The 12,468-nt window shown below is 40.5% G+C and overlaps 2 protein-coding genes across 3 annotated transcripts in view; one reads left to right on the top strand and one right to left on the bottom strand.

Moving 5' to 3' along the window:
• Positions 1 to 4: 4 nt before the first annotated feature.
• Positions 5 to 5,129, bottom strand: tyw2 (tRNA wybutosine-synthesizing protein 2). 2 transcript variants are annotated; one of them, XM_085244207.1, is made up of 8 exons: positions 4,969 to 5,129; positions 4,665 to 4,833; positions 4,364 to 4,562; positions 4,115 to 4,265; positions 3,917 to 4,026; positions 3,495 to 3,652; positions 2,734 to 3,103; positions 5 to 1,782 (listed from the first exon to the last, which is right to left on the bottom strand). In XM_085244207.1, the coding sequence occupies exons 1-7, from the start codon at positions 5,019 to 5,021 to the stop codon at positions 2,738 to 2,740; spliced, it is 1,206 nt and encodes a 401-aa protein (XP_085100333.1). In that variant the 5' UTR covers positions 5,022 to 5,129; the 3' UTR covers positions 5 to 1,782; positions 2,734 to 2,737. The 2 variants fall into 2 exon arrangements, with proteins under 2 accessions (XP_085100333.1, XP_085100323.1); XM_085244197.1 differs by having other exon boundaries at positions 5 to 3,103.
• A 3,596-nt stretch (positions 5,130 to 8,725) lies between these two features.
• The window catches only part of zdhhc9 (zDHHC palmitoyltransferase 9), a 28,150-nt gene continuing 24,407 nt past the window's right edge, over positions 8,726 to 12,468 (top strand). The window contains exon 1 of the mRNA XM_085244218.1: positions 8,726 to 9,552. Within this exon, the coding sequence (XP_085100344.1) occupies positions 9,389 to 9,552 (164 nt within the window). The 5' untranslated portion in view covers positions 8,726 to 9,388. The remainder of the gene's footprint in view (positions 9,553 to 12,468) is intronic.

The raw sequence follows: 12,468 nt of genomic DNA on the forward strand, positions 1-12,468 counted from the left end.
ATGCAAACGAGAGAGAGAGAAGCACAGCAGATAGTTACACATAGTTGTAATACCGGGCTATTATTTGTTGTTAGGGCACAGCCATAAGAGAGCAGAGCATAAAGAAAATGATTTCTGAGTTTTAAAAAATGACAGCAGCTTTTAAGCCTGAAACACATGTCGTTTAAATAAAATAAAAACAACAACAACAAACTTTCAAAGTCCTTTTTGGAAGAAAACCCCTCCCCTTCCTGTTGTTTCATGTCTTATTTTACTGTAAAAGCCCAAAAAATGTTTACTTAGTAAACGCATTTTTGATTATAAGATTGAATTTATCACCACTTATCCCTGCATAAACTATTATTTAGGTTAATACGTTTTTCAGTACATGTAATGTTCTGTTTGTTTTCATGTCTGTTTGATAACTGGGCGGTGGTAGTGACCTCAATCTAAGGCAAACCTAATAAATCTATAGGATTAAAACAAGCTATGCTACCTTGCTAATCTAACTAGACCATGACTTTGATACATGTCAAGTGCTTCAATATTATTAACACATTTAAATGCATAAATAAAGAGAAATAGGATGAAACAGACAGATAAAGAAAGATAAATGACACATTTGAGCACCACAAGCCAGATTAGCTTCATTGCCCCAGGGCATTGATTTCTCCAGGAAGGATGGACCCATCCATCCGTGCAGAACATATCCCCCAATTAAGGTTCAAATCTCTCGTATCAACTTAACTGGATTCAGACCACGTGCCTGCAAAAAGCCAAATCATATGATTCACATAACTTCTCAATGTATGAAAACTGCATTCTGCAGACATTTATTCAGGCTTTTCCTTTAATATGTCATGCATATAGGTCATGGTAGTAAAACATTCCCCCTTTAAAGCAAACAAAAAACAACAACAAGGAGGGTTGTGGATCTTCAATCATGGCAGATTTATGACTAATGCAGAATAACAGTGATAATAGTGTATTTGCTTTCCAATGCAGCCACCCTCAATGGTACTAGTAATCAAACACACCTGAGAAATAGTACAACACAACAATGAGCTGCTCTTTAGCAAGGCACAGCCTGACTGTTTAGCTGCTTGCACTGTGACACTGTGACTCTGGTGCACTCGTGAAAGGGATTGGGGATTGCAACTAATTCCCATGAACGAGGAATTTCCAGCGCCGGTCATAAGTCCCTTGCATAAAAGTGAGGCAGGAAACCTGAGGCCTGTACTACGTTCAAAGCAAGTTCACATCTCCATACATTAGCCACAAGATGAGGCAAACCTACGAAGGTGGTTATAAACTCAACATGTCAACCCAGTGTTTCTCATAATCCAGCTACGAGCATGTTCACATGCCAGAAGAGTGCATATTTTAAGATGAGCAAGGTAGAATATTAGAAACATATGAAGAAGTCAAATGCGTCTTGTAATACAGCCACTGCAGGCAAAGCAGCTGTATTAGGAACGTGCTGTATTACAAGATGTGTAAATTCAAAGATTAATCAATATTAAAGCTCCAGGACATTCAAGAGTCTCACATGACTACAACTGCATATTCTGTTAAATTAACCACCTACTGTTTGATGTGTGCAAGATGATTTTAAACCTTATTCTTTCTTTCATAGCAAGTTCAATGTAAGTAAATAAAAAAAAAAAATTTAAACCAAAAAAAAAAATTCAATTTAAAGATTGAGTGTTTAAAAAGAAGGCAGATAGATTTCTTAGTGCCCAGACATTTTCATCACTACACAAATGCATGGCGCCACCTCATCAGAACTCAGCACATCTGCACCTAAAGGAAAAAGGACAGTATTTTAAAGATCACAGTGTTAAAGGAGGCATCTACATCCACTGTCAACAAACCTAGAACCACCTAAAATGCATCTTGAGATCCGTTCCCAGATGCTTCAACCCCCACTCACAAATTGTCTGAGGTGACCTCAGTAGCTCACGTGACAGTTAAGTGGGACAGCGTCTTTCACACTTTGGCCCCAGTGAGTCAGGCCCTTTTTCACATGATTGGGTCAAGGATTCTCAGGACCGCCTCCAAGGGGATAATCCTAACTAGGGGTTAAATACCTGGGATTCTATAGCAGTTGTTTTAGAACTAAAGGTGCTTCCTGGATGAGAGACAAACGGTATTGATGAACCTAAAGACGCCCAGTTGTTTCCTTTCTAAGCACTCAAGACTACCATGTCCTGGATGACTGAGAACTTACACAAACATATTCAATTTAAACCTGTAATTTATGTGAGCTTATCAAGTACAAAGCTTTGTTGCTCTGTTCTAGGATTATATTACAATATTAAGGATTAGAAAAAACGCTTTAGAACTGCTTTCAGCTAACAGAAACAAAAACATATGACTACAGTTTCTCCTGAGCATCTACATTTCTTAATCGTGCTCACTGAGGAAAGACAAAAACTAGAGCTTCCTTCTACCTGCGCACGTCCATGAGTCCATGGGCTTTTCCACAAGGTAAGGTCAGCAGCATAATTTAACCTGGCAACGCACCCAGAGTAAGAACTGAACCACCTTTGCAAGACTGGAGACCCAGGGTTAACCCCAAAGTTACGTTGCTAAGCCACAAATCCTGCTTTGTAGTACAGGCCTCTGGATAAATGATGGTTGCGGTTGGTTTGTCACAGCCTGACAAATGATTAAACCAGCTTGTGTAGGGTTTGGTTAGAAACGTCTGTTTGTTTAACACCACAGTGTCTGTTTAGTGTTTGTGATGATTACTTTCTCAGGAAGGCCTGCACTCCAAGTCCAGCACGACATGGTGAACATGAGGTGCATATGACTTAACGTGCTCGATGTGCTGGATATTTGTTGTCCACTGTGTACCATTGAAGTCTTTTAAAAGAGAAGTGAAGTGCTTTGCCGTGTCTTCGGCCCAGGCCTGCCACACCTCTCTGTCTGCTTTTTTCCCAGAAACCTTCTGGGGGGCATCGCCGGCTGTACTGTGCTGTACTGGTGAGGTAACGTTCTGGTGTATATGTAAAACGCCTCCTGTTGCTCTCCTGAGCAGTCGACAGGCGACAGACCAGCCGTCCTCAGAGCTTGGTATGAGACCCAGGTTCACTCGGTCAGCGACGCCACACAGCTGGAGCTGGAAAAACCAAAGTTAGACAAAAAGAGGTGATTACAAAAACCTGTATAGCGTATCTTTTTTTCTTAAAGCGGAATAAAAGGCAATTACATTTTTATAATAATGGTAAAAACTCAAACGAAACTTGCTGGTCACACTTGCTGATGATCATTTAATCAAGAGGATTTAATTAGCAGTGCCTGGCTGATACTTGGCTTCTTAATTAAGGATAAGTAAGGGTGTAGGTACGGCGCACAGTCCTGAGAAATCTATCTCATAGTTAAAATAGATATCGTTTTTATTAGAGGTGGACTTTCTCTGATGAAATAATCATTTCCCAAGGGACCAATCTAAAACTGTAGTATATAAACACCACATGCGGCATAAGATATAACGAATCGATGAACTTTACTTGGCGATTATCTCCTTGGTGAATCGTGCAGCGGTCAGACACTCCGTTTGCCTCGAGGTTTTTCTTTAGAGCTTCGACAGCGTTGGGGTTCCACTCACAAGCATGAACGTGACTGGCCTTTGCATGCACCAGATATGGGAGAGTGAAGTATCCAATACCTGAAGTAAGGCACAAATGGGAAAATTAAACAACAATATGCATCATAATTTGGTTGTTTTTAGGTAGCACACAGCTGTAAGAGCAATAATACATGAGCAGTGAACTCAGCTGCACCTCCATTTGATTCAGAATTCAAGGAAACGACATCAGTCAGTAACTTTATTTCATATCTACTAAAATGGGTCCTTTTAACCTTCAAAAAGTTACATTTACCACAGATTCCTTTTATTGCAATCGTATAATATATTTTCCAGTTTTATTACCTGCATATAAATCCACTACAGTCTCCCCTCTGCAGTCAAATCCAGCCACCCGGAGCTTCTCTGTTATGTTTCCAGCCGAGAACATGCACTTGGTAACATCAAACTCATAACTGAAACAAATGTGAAGCACACATTTTCACACACATTTTAGTCTAATAAGCATGTCCCCAAGTGCTGAAATCTATGACTGATTATTACCTAATGCCATTGTCTACATGTTTGACCCAGCTGTGCTCTCCTAGCAGCATCGTCACCTCAGGAGATCTAAATCCATCTCTTGAAATCCTCCTGATCTTTGCTAGGCGCTTTGCTCCCAGTCCTCTGGCCACTGTGCTCCAAAGCTGTTGATCTAAATGAGTTAAAAAGTAGCCAGTGAGCCTCCTCATGAATTATTCTGTACATTTAGCGGTAAAGTAAAACGTGGTGCAGTTTGAGATCAGTAGCTACCCATGTTTTCCCATAATGGCAGAACAAAACAAGTGTCTCCCAGCAGGACTAGGTCTCCATGTCGCTGGAAACTGCGAGGGATGTCTCTCTTCAGCTCTTCTGTCCATCTTTCACCATGAGACTCCAACAGCTCCTGGAGGACTTTCTCCAGTTTACTACTACTCGCCCTTCCTTTCTCTTTTTTTGACTGCAGTGCAGACTGTGATGAAAGCAGGACAGAAATGAAAATATTCACAGAAAAAAAAACAGCTATTACATTTTAAAGCTTGCTGTTAATAATAATTCGTTCAGCTTTAATTACCTTACTCCAAACTACTTCAAAATCATCATCTGAAGCCACAGTGGTCCTGAAAGACTGAAGATCGAGCTGGGACAAACAGGATGCTAAAATGGGCAGGAGGACTGTCCCATCTGAGTCTTTCACTAAACTCAAACTCAGGTCCAGAGCCCCTTTGGACTGTAGTGACCTCCTGTGAAATAAAATGCATGTTAAATATAATGTCAAAGTTATTTCAAACAGGCTGTTTGTTCAAATCAATCAGCTCCTTTTGATCTAATGCTAATTGCTAGCTGCCGTTGATAGCAATGACCAAATCGTGGATTACCTGAGCTTCTGAGCCTGACACTGAGGCACACGAAGGCATGGCACACTGTCCATCTGTAAACAAACAAATCAGCTCTATTTACGTTTAGATTACGATGCAAACAAAGACCAGATGCACGTCAACAACCGGGTAGAAGCTTCCCTACTACACACAACCCGTGTTTCCAGTCGGACTGTTATGCCGGACGGACAACTCCGAAAACAAGCAGTTGATAAACCAAAAATATATTAACAAAAACAGCACCCGGCGAACACATTTTTAATATTTTTGTCTCTATTTCTTTTACTGCTAGAAAACTACAGCTTTTCCTCAATTAAACGAGGCCAAAAACCATTAAGTGATAGCCAGTTTTGGAGAAGTTGCTCACGGAGCCCAATAGATGGAGACAAAAGGAAGAGAAATCAGAGGGTAAGTTGCGGAAGGTAAAGCAACTTTAATGTAAAGCAGACTAAAAATCCTCCAGAATCAATCTAAAACTAATATCTATAATAAGATATAAAAATTCAACTGTTTGGGTTTATTCTTAGTGGGCCTTTATTTATGTTGTATTTGTGTAATATAGTCAAGTTATTTTGTAGGCGTTTACAAATGCAACAGAAGCATCAGTAGACACGTGTACTCAAAGGCCACTTTATTAGGTACACTTTACTAGTACCCGCAGACCTTTGCAAACCTTCATGGCATAGATTCACCAAGGTGCAGGAAATATTTGTCAGATATTTTAGTTCATGTTGACATGATAGCGTCACACAGTTGCTGTTGATTTATTGGTTGCACATTCATGATAGGCTGTGGCATTTAAATGACGCTCACTTGGTACTAAAGGGTCCAAAGTGTGCCAAGAAAATGTCCCCCCACACCACCATTACCAGACTGAATGATTGATACAAGGCAGGATGGATCTATGCTTCCATGCTGTTCAAGCCAAATCCTCATCCTGTCATTTGAAGGACCAGGAACCGCTCTGTTGTCCAGTTTTAGCAAGTCCCTGCAAAATGTCACCTGCTTTTCTATTCTGATCGGAGTGGTACCCAGTTTGGTCTTCTGCTGCTGTAACCATCTGCTTCGCTGTTCAACATCTTGTGTTTGGAGATCCTCTTATGCAAAGCTTCGTGGTAACAAGTGTTTATTTGAATGGTTATTTGAGTTAATGTTGCCTTTCTGTTAGCTTGAAGCAGTCTGGCCATTGTCCTCTGACCTCTGGCATAAACCAGTGAACTGCCACTGACAGGATATTTTTTTCTTTTTCGGACCATTCTCTGTAAACCCTAGAGATGGCTCTGCAGCAAAATTCAATTTCTGAAATACTCAAATCACCAATCTGGCACCAACAACCATGCCACCTTCAAAGTCACTTAAACCACCTTTCTTCCTCATTCTTATGTTTGGTTTGAACTTCAGCAGGTCTTCTGGACCATGTCTACACGCCTAAATGCAGTTAAGTTTTTGCTAAACAAATTTAAGGACAAATTTGACTGCAAATTTAGGAAAATGATAGTATGCACCTGTGAGATGTCCAATGGCCAGGAATTCCAAATTTCTTCTATTAGCAGGGCTGCAGTCCCAAAAACAACTGCAGTTTGATATGAGTTGTAATAGCCTTTTGGAGTATGTGTTTGTTAGTGCCCAAAAGATGGAGGCAGTATTGGCATGCCTATCTCAGACAATTTTCCTTTTCTTCCGAGATTACGTTATCTGTCTATTAGTGTGTATGACGTTAGATCAGTCATGCCACCACTGAGCGTTCCCCTTAAAAAAGATCGGCCCTGTTTGACAGATCTAACGAAACGTGTCATCTGAATTTAAATTCAGACTTTAAGCTGTCTGCAGCTGGGGGTGCATTTGAACTTGAGAGGGCGGGTGGGTCAATGCTACATCTGACACATCACCCATCATCTCTGTGTTTGATGAGGTGTTGGAGATGTTATCAAAGCAGCATGAGTGAACTGAGGCAATATTGTAGCATTGTAACATATGATATATATACTATAATTTAAAAAATTGTTATATATTTGTTATATAAATATTCATTTGTTATATAAATAAAACACTAATAATTCTTATGAAGAAATACACATCTAATGAAAATGCTGTCCTTCTCCTGACTGTCTATGAGCACAATCGACAACATCTATTCAAAACTTAAAAACTCTATCAAACTATAATTATCCATAACTGTAAATTTGCAATTTTGCACATTTATATTAACCTGTAGATTTGCAATTTTTGTGCGTATCTCTACATATATGCTGTAGTATTGCATACTCTGTATATATTATCACTGTGACAGTGTTGCAACTACTTGCACTTTAAATTCTGATTACACCCACACATAAGCTACAAGATCTACACTGTTTTACTTATTACTACTTTCTTTTTAGTGTTTTTAGTTGTGTGAAGGGAACCTGCAAAGTAAGAATTTCATTACTCTGCGTAACCTTTTGTGTTTTGCAGTGTACATGACAATAAACTACTTGAATCTTGAATCTTAAATCAAGGAAGAGAGGTCATTGACATTAATCAGTCTGGAAAGGGTTACAAAGCCTCTTATAAGGCTTCGGACTCCAGCAAACAGCGAGAGCTTTAATCCACAAATGGATACACCTTGTAACTGTTAATGATTTCATAATCAGAAAGAGACGGAGCGAAAAATTGCATCCATGGGAGAGCTCCAAGGAAAAAAACCACTACTTACCAAAAAGAACATATAGGCTCACCTCACATATGCCAAAAACATCTTGATGATCCCCAAGACTGTTGGGAAAATAAACGGTGGTCTATTAAGACAAAAGTTTAACTTTCTTGAAGGTTTACATCCTGTTACATCTGACATAAAGGTAGCACAGAATTTCATAAAGAGAGCATCATAACAAAAGTCAGACACGGTGGAGGTAGTGCCAGACCATCGTCTGAGGCTGCTTTTCTGCTTCAGGACCTGTTCGACTTGTTTTACTTGATGGAACCGTGAATTCTGCTCTCTACCAGAAAATCATGAAGGAGAATGTCAAGCTGTCAGTTTGTGCCCTGAAGCTTAGCGTACTTGGGTTATGCATCAGAAAAATGATCTGAAACACAGCTAGTCCACCTCTGAATGACTAAAATAAATAAACAAATAAGTAAAACTGAAGGTTATGGAGTGGCCAAGTCAAGGTCTGACCTTAGATGCTTTGGCGTGACCTTAAACACTTCATGTTGGAAAACCCTCCATGTGGAGGGTTTATATATATATATATATATATATATATATATATATATATGCATGCTTATATACTTTGCAATTAGCTTGAAACATGTAAGTGTGAAAAATATGCCAAAAATAATAAATGAGGGCGGGGACAAAGAGTTTTTCACACCATTGTGCACACATGGTGTTAGAAATGCAAGCGTATTACTAATATAGCTTACGTACACAGTGCAACAATTCATGTGGTCAAATCTTCAAAATGTATCGGTTTGTTTTAGCCTGTCAAACTGTCATGTATGATGCAGAAGAAATAAGATCAAAAAAAGACCTCTGCATTGCTTATCTCTGCTCTCGTGGGGGATTAATCCCTCTGGTTTCCATTACCAATTAACTCCAATAAAACACTTCACGCTCTGCTCCCTTGGGCAATACGATAGGCGAGCAATTTAGCATATTAATGTGATCAAGACAGGACCTGTTCCTGTGTCCTTTGTTCCCTTTTTCTTTCACCTGTCCTGCCCCTTTAAGATTAGATATTTCAATCTAGGCGTGTTTCCTGCTACCATTGACTGAAACCGAGAGCTGGCAGGCTGTAGGGGGGGAAAGGCATATCCAAGAGCTTTACATATTCCTGGACACACTGGCGATTCTTTCTTATTTTTATTTTTCTTTAAATGAAGGCTGTTGAACCAGCAGTGCAGTCACAGTCTAACAGCCTGTTTGTGAAGACCCAGCAGCTGCTCGCCCGTAAAACCATTTATGATTTATCGAGATGACATGAATGTCAGTCGGTCAAGGTCCGCTCTTCCGATTGAAAAGCTGGATTTTCAGGTTTCTGGTGGGAATCATCTGCTGCACGCATTTGGATGAATTTCTCCTGATTTCCAGAGGTGCCCGGACCGTGAAGGGATTGAGGTTGTTTGAGCGGAGAGGGAGGCTCACTGTGGGAATGACATGCTGCAGTAAAGACGGGAAATAATATGGATTAGAAAACGCCGATGATGTGACTGCGACACTTTGAATGGTCAGAAAATGCTTCCCAGCCGCCACTTAGCGCACAAGTCTTTAATATCACTCATTAACTGGACTGTTTTTGACTAAATAGTATTTTGGGAAGGGGCTACATGTGCGCAGATCCCCTCCCGAGCCATCGGCGTATTGTCTGAATCCCTTTGCAGTATAAATACTTGTATTGACCCAAAGAAGCGCACACTGCTGATCTGAGAAGAGGACACCATGTCGGCGGTGATGATAACACGAAAGGTGCGAAAATGGGAGAAGCTCCCGGGGAAAAACACTTTCTGCTGCGACGGACGGGTGATGATGGCCCGGCAGAAGGGCGTCTTCTACCTGACCCTCTTCCTCATCACCGGGACCTGCGCCCTCTTCTTCGCTTTCGAGTAAGTCATACCCCGTGGCAAAGTTATCAGCTGCTCCAAAAAGTGTTTCCAACTCCCTTTAGGCTTCTTATGCCTTTTCCGGTTGCCAAAATATCACGTCTTATAGCCTTATCCAACATTTGTCAACTTTAGAGGTGCATAAAATCAGTATAAACTCACATAATAAATATTTTAGCTTCAATCAAAAACATCCATCACTGCTTAATTTACGTGTTAGAGATGTCCGCTCTGAGAATATAGGTTATTTGATCATGAAATGCATTAACAATTTATTTTGATTGATTGATCTGGAAAGCAGTATCCACCTTCTCAGAACTCAGAACTAGCTGAATATCCTAATGCATCACAAAGAGTAACGTAAAGTCCTCACCTTTGATTAGGTTAAATCACCAAATCAAGCTTTTACTGTTATCCTCATCTCAGTCATGTGTAGTTGATCTGAAAATGATTTCTTTAAGGGAGTATTGGATTTTTGTTACCTTTCTAAACCTACTTAATGGTAATGTGATCCTGGGCTCGGTGGTGGGCAGTAAATGTAACCTCCTTTTATGGTTTTCTTTTGTAACAGGCAACAATTTCACTTTGATAACCTCGTATTCGTGTCTTGTTGATCTAAATTCTCTTCCTGACAGAGAAGATGGTTATGACTGACCACATACTGAGTTGTTCAATATTTAATGACACAAGTCATTCAGCTTTGGTTTTGCGGCCCTTTTTTTTTGGTCTCAGCAGTTCTGTCCCAATCCACTACTTGCACAACCCATTGGACTCATCATCCAGGCAAGCACTGTCGACCTGCTCGGATGCTGCTGGTGAAGCCAGATCTCATCAGTTCATGCTGTACTGAGGAGTGCCTTTTAATAAAATGAAGAACATGGACGTGGCTCATAAAGCAGTGCTGCTTACACTTTCTGTCCACGTCCTTGTTATTTCCTCTTTTCTTTCTTGGTAGTTTTTAAATGACACACAGAACACAATGATTTGGCACAAAATCCTGCTGTGTAACACAGTAACCTCCGTTGACTGTGGGTGTGTATGCGGCTACCAGGCCAAATGGATTTGGAGCATAGTGGCGAGGAGAAGTAGCTGCTCTTGCATAGTGCCAGGCCCTTCCCGTCTCTGTCTGCCTGCACGTTAATGGCCTCTTGCTTTCCTCTGAGTCTGCACAGAAGGAGCTGTTGTCCGGCTCAGAGCACAGAGGGAAAAGGATGATACTGCTCACGCTGAGCATCCAGAGCTGGGAGGAGGCGTTATGATAACTGATAGCTAGAGGGTCGTTAACTTGCTATGTTCATATTACAGCACAATATAATTATCTTTCTGGGTGGGACAGCTACTGAAGTTGGGCCCGAGCAACATGGGGGTAATTGCTAAATTCAGTTACATGGCAACTTGATACATTGAAGCTATGACAGGGTGAAAGCCATCAGCAGAAAGGCTCTGAGGTATAATGCATTCACAAAATGCCAATTTAACTAGTGATAGAAGCATTAAAACACCAAGTCTAAGCTCTTTGCTATTGTAGAATTATTTGTCAGCTAGTGCGAGCGCTGTAAGTAACAGCTGTTTTCATAATTAATGCATCTGCTGTTGATTATGTTCATTTTCTGCATTTTCCAGAGTCTGAGACTGCTTGTTCAGAGTACTTATTTTATCTTAAAACCCGACTGAAAAACCTTCCCATCGCTTGTCACCCATAAATAAATAACAACTATTGCATAATCATGAAACTTAGCACAGACATTCAGGCTCCCCAAAAGAAACCAATTGTAATCCTCCAACTCCAAATCTTGAATCTCTATAAACAGATATTTGCATATGAATATCTAGAATCTGTTGGCAAAGACAAGAGTTTTGGTGATGGAGGTTTCCTGGTGTGGCAGGTATTGAGGAGTCATGTGTAAGACATGCAGAGAGACCACGTGGACAGCAAAAGAAAGGTGCATTCAATTGCACTTTCAAGGTCTCAAGATATGTTTTGAAGATGACTCAACTTTCTTCTAGCCGCTTTAAGATAATCTGCATTCATAGTTGGAGACCAAATGGCATGAACCGTTGAGCACTCCCTCAGAAAACGCCTCTTAAGTTTCCCCCACTGGATGATGTCGTGATGATGTTCTAGCCACCACTGTGATTTGATTTCTGACTAAATCATTGCAAAACTGATCACATTTGTAACAGCTGCTGCTCTCTTTTGAAATGTCATCGTGTTAAGCTGCTAAACTAAGGCACGCTAGTGGATAAATATCTGTTAGGTTTGTCATTGTGAGTATAAATCAGTATGCTGACGTTAGGATTATCTGGCTCATTTTGTGCTAAAAATGGGAAAAAAAGGTATAAAACAGAAGCCAATAAATTATCAGTTAATCTGCAAAACTAATATTTGTTGAATTTCACTGCTCTAAAACACTAAAAACACTAAAAACAAACCAGTGATCAAAAATGTAATTTTTGTATAAAGGCTTGCAACACATTAAAGACTGTATTGCAGTCGATTGTGTGACGCTGCATCAGTATAATCAGCTAAGCTGCCTGTCAGGGCAACGTCTTGCTGTTTCTTTATCTTTGAGAATTCCTTCCTCACATGTGAGCTTAAGGTTGGGCAGTGTGCTGCACCGTGACGTTGATGGCAGAACAAGGGAGGGCAATGTCATGGCGTGAGCTGGCTAATGTCCAAGACCAGGGGAGCAGACATCTCACTTTTATCATCAGCCACCGGCATCATGTGCAGGGAGACCCCTCCGTGTTTTAATTTGTGCTAAATTGCGGAAACCAGTGGCTGAGTACACAAATGGAAAGATGCATTAGGGACAAGTAAACAAATTAGTCACTGAAGAAATGGGCCCAGCCTTTTTAGTTTTCTTTTCCCTTGCTGGGCAGAATTTTAAGTCTTTACATCCTTACCTTATTGGATTT

This window comes from Mchenga conophoros, linkage group LG2 (genome assembly GCF_057382185.1).
Source record: "Mchenga conophoros isolate Kocher_MC1m ecotype Shallow Benthic linkage group LG2, M_conophoros_male_GT1.1, whole genome shotgun sequence".
Lineage (NCBI taxonomy): Eukaryota > Metazoa > Chordata > Actinopteri > Cichliformes > Cichlidae > Mchenga > Mchenga conophoros.

What these genes read in the sequence shown, in the direction of transcription:
- tyw2 (XM_085244207.1), bottom strand. Translation starts at nt 5,021, where the DNA reads ATGGACAGTGTGCCATGCCTTCGTGTGCCTCAGTGTCAGGCTCAGAAG. An exon ending in TGTCAGGCTCAGAAGCTCAG is followed by an intron (nt 4,834 to 4,968) that starts GTAATCCACGAT and finishes TTTATTTCACAG; the next exon opens with GAGGTCACTACAGTCCAAAG. An exon ending in TGTAGTGGATTTATATGCAG is followed by an intron (nt 3,653 to 3,916) that starts GTAATAAAACTG and finishes GCCTTACTTCAG; the next exon opens with GTATTGGATACTTCACTCTC.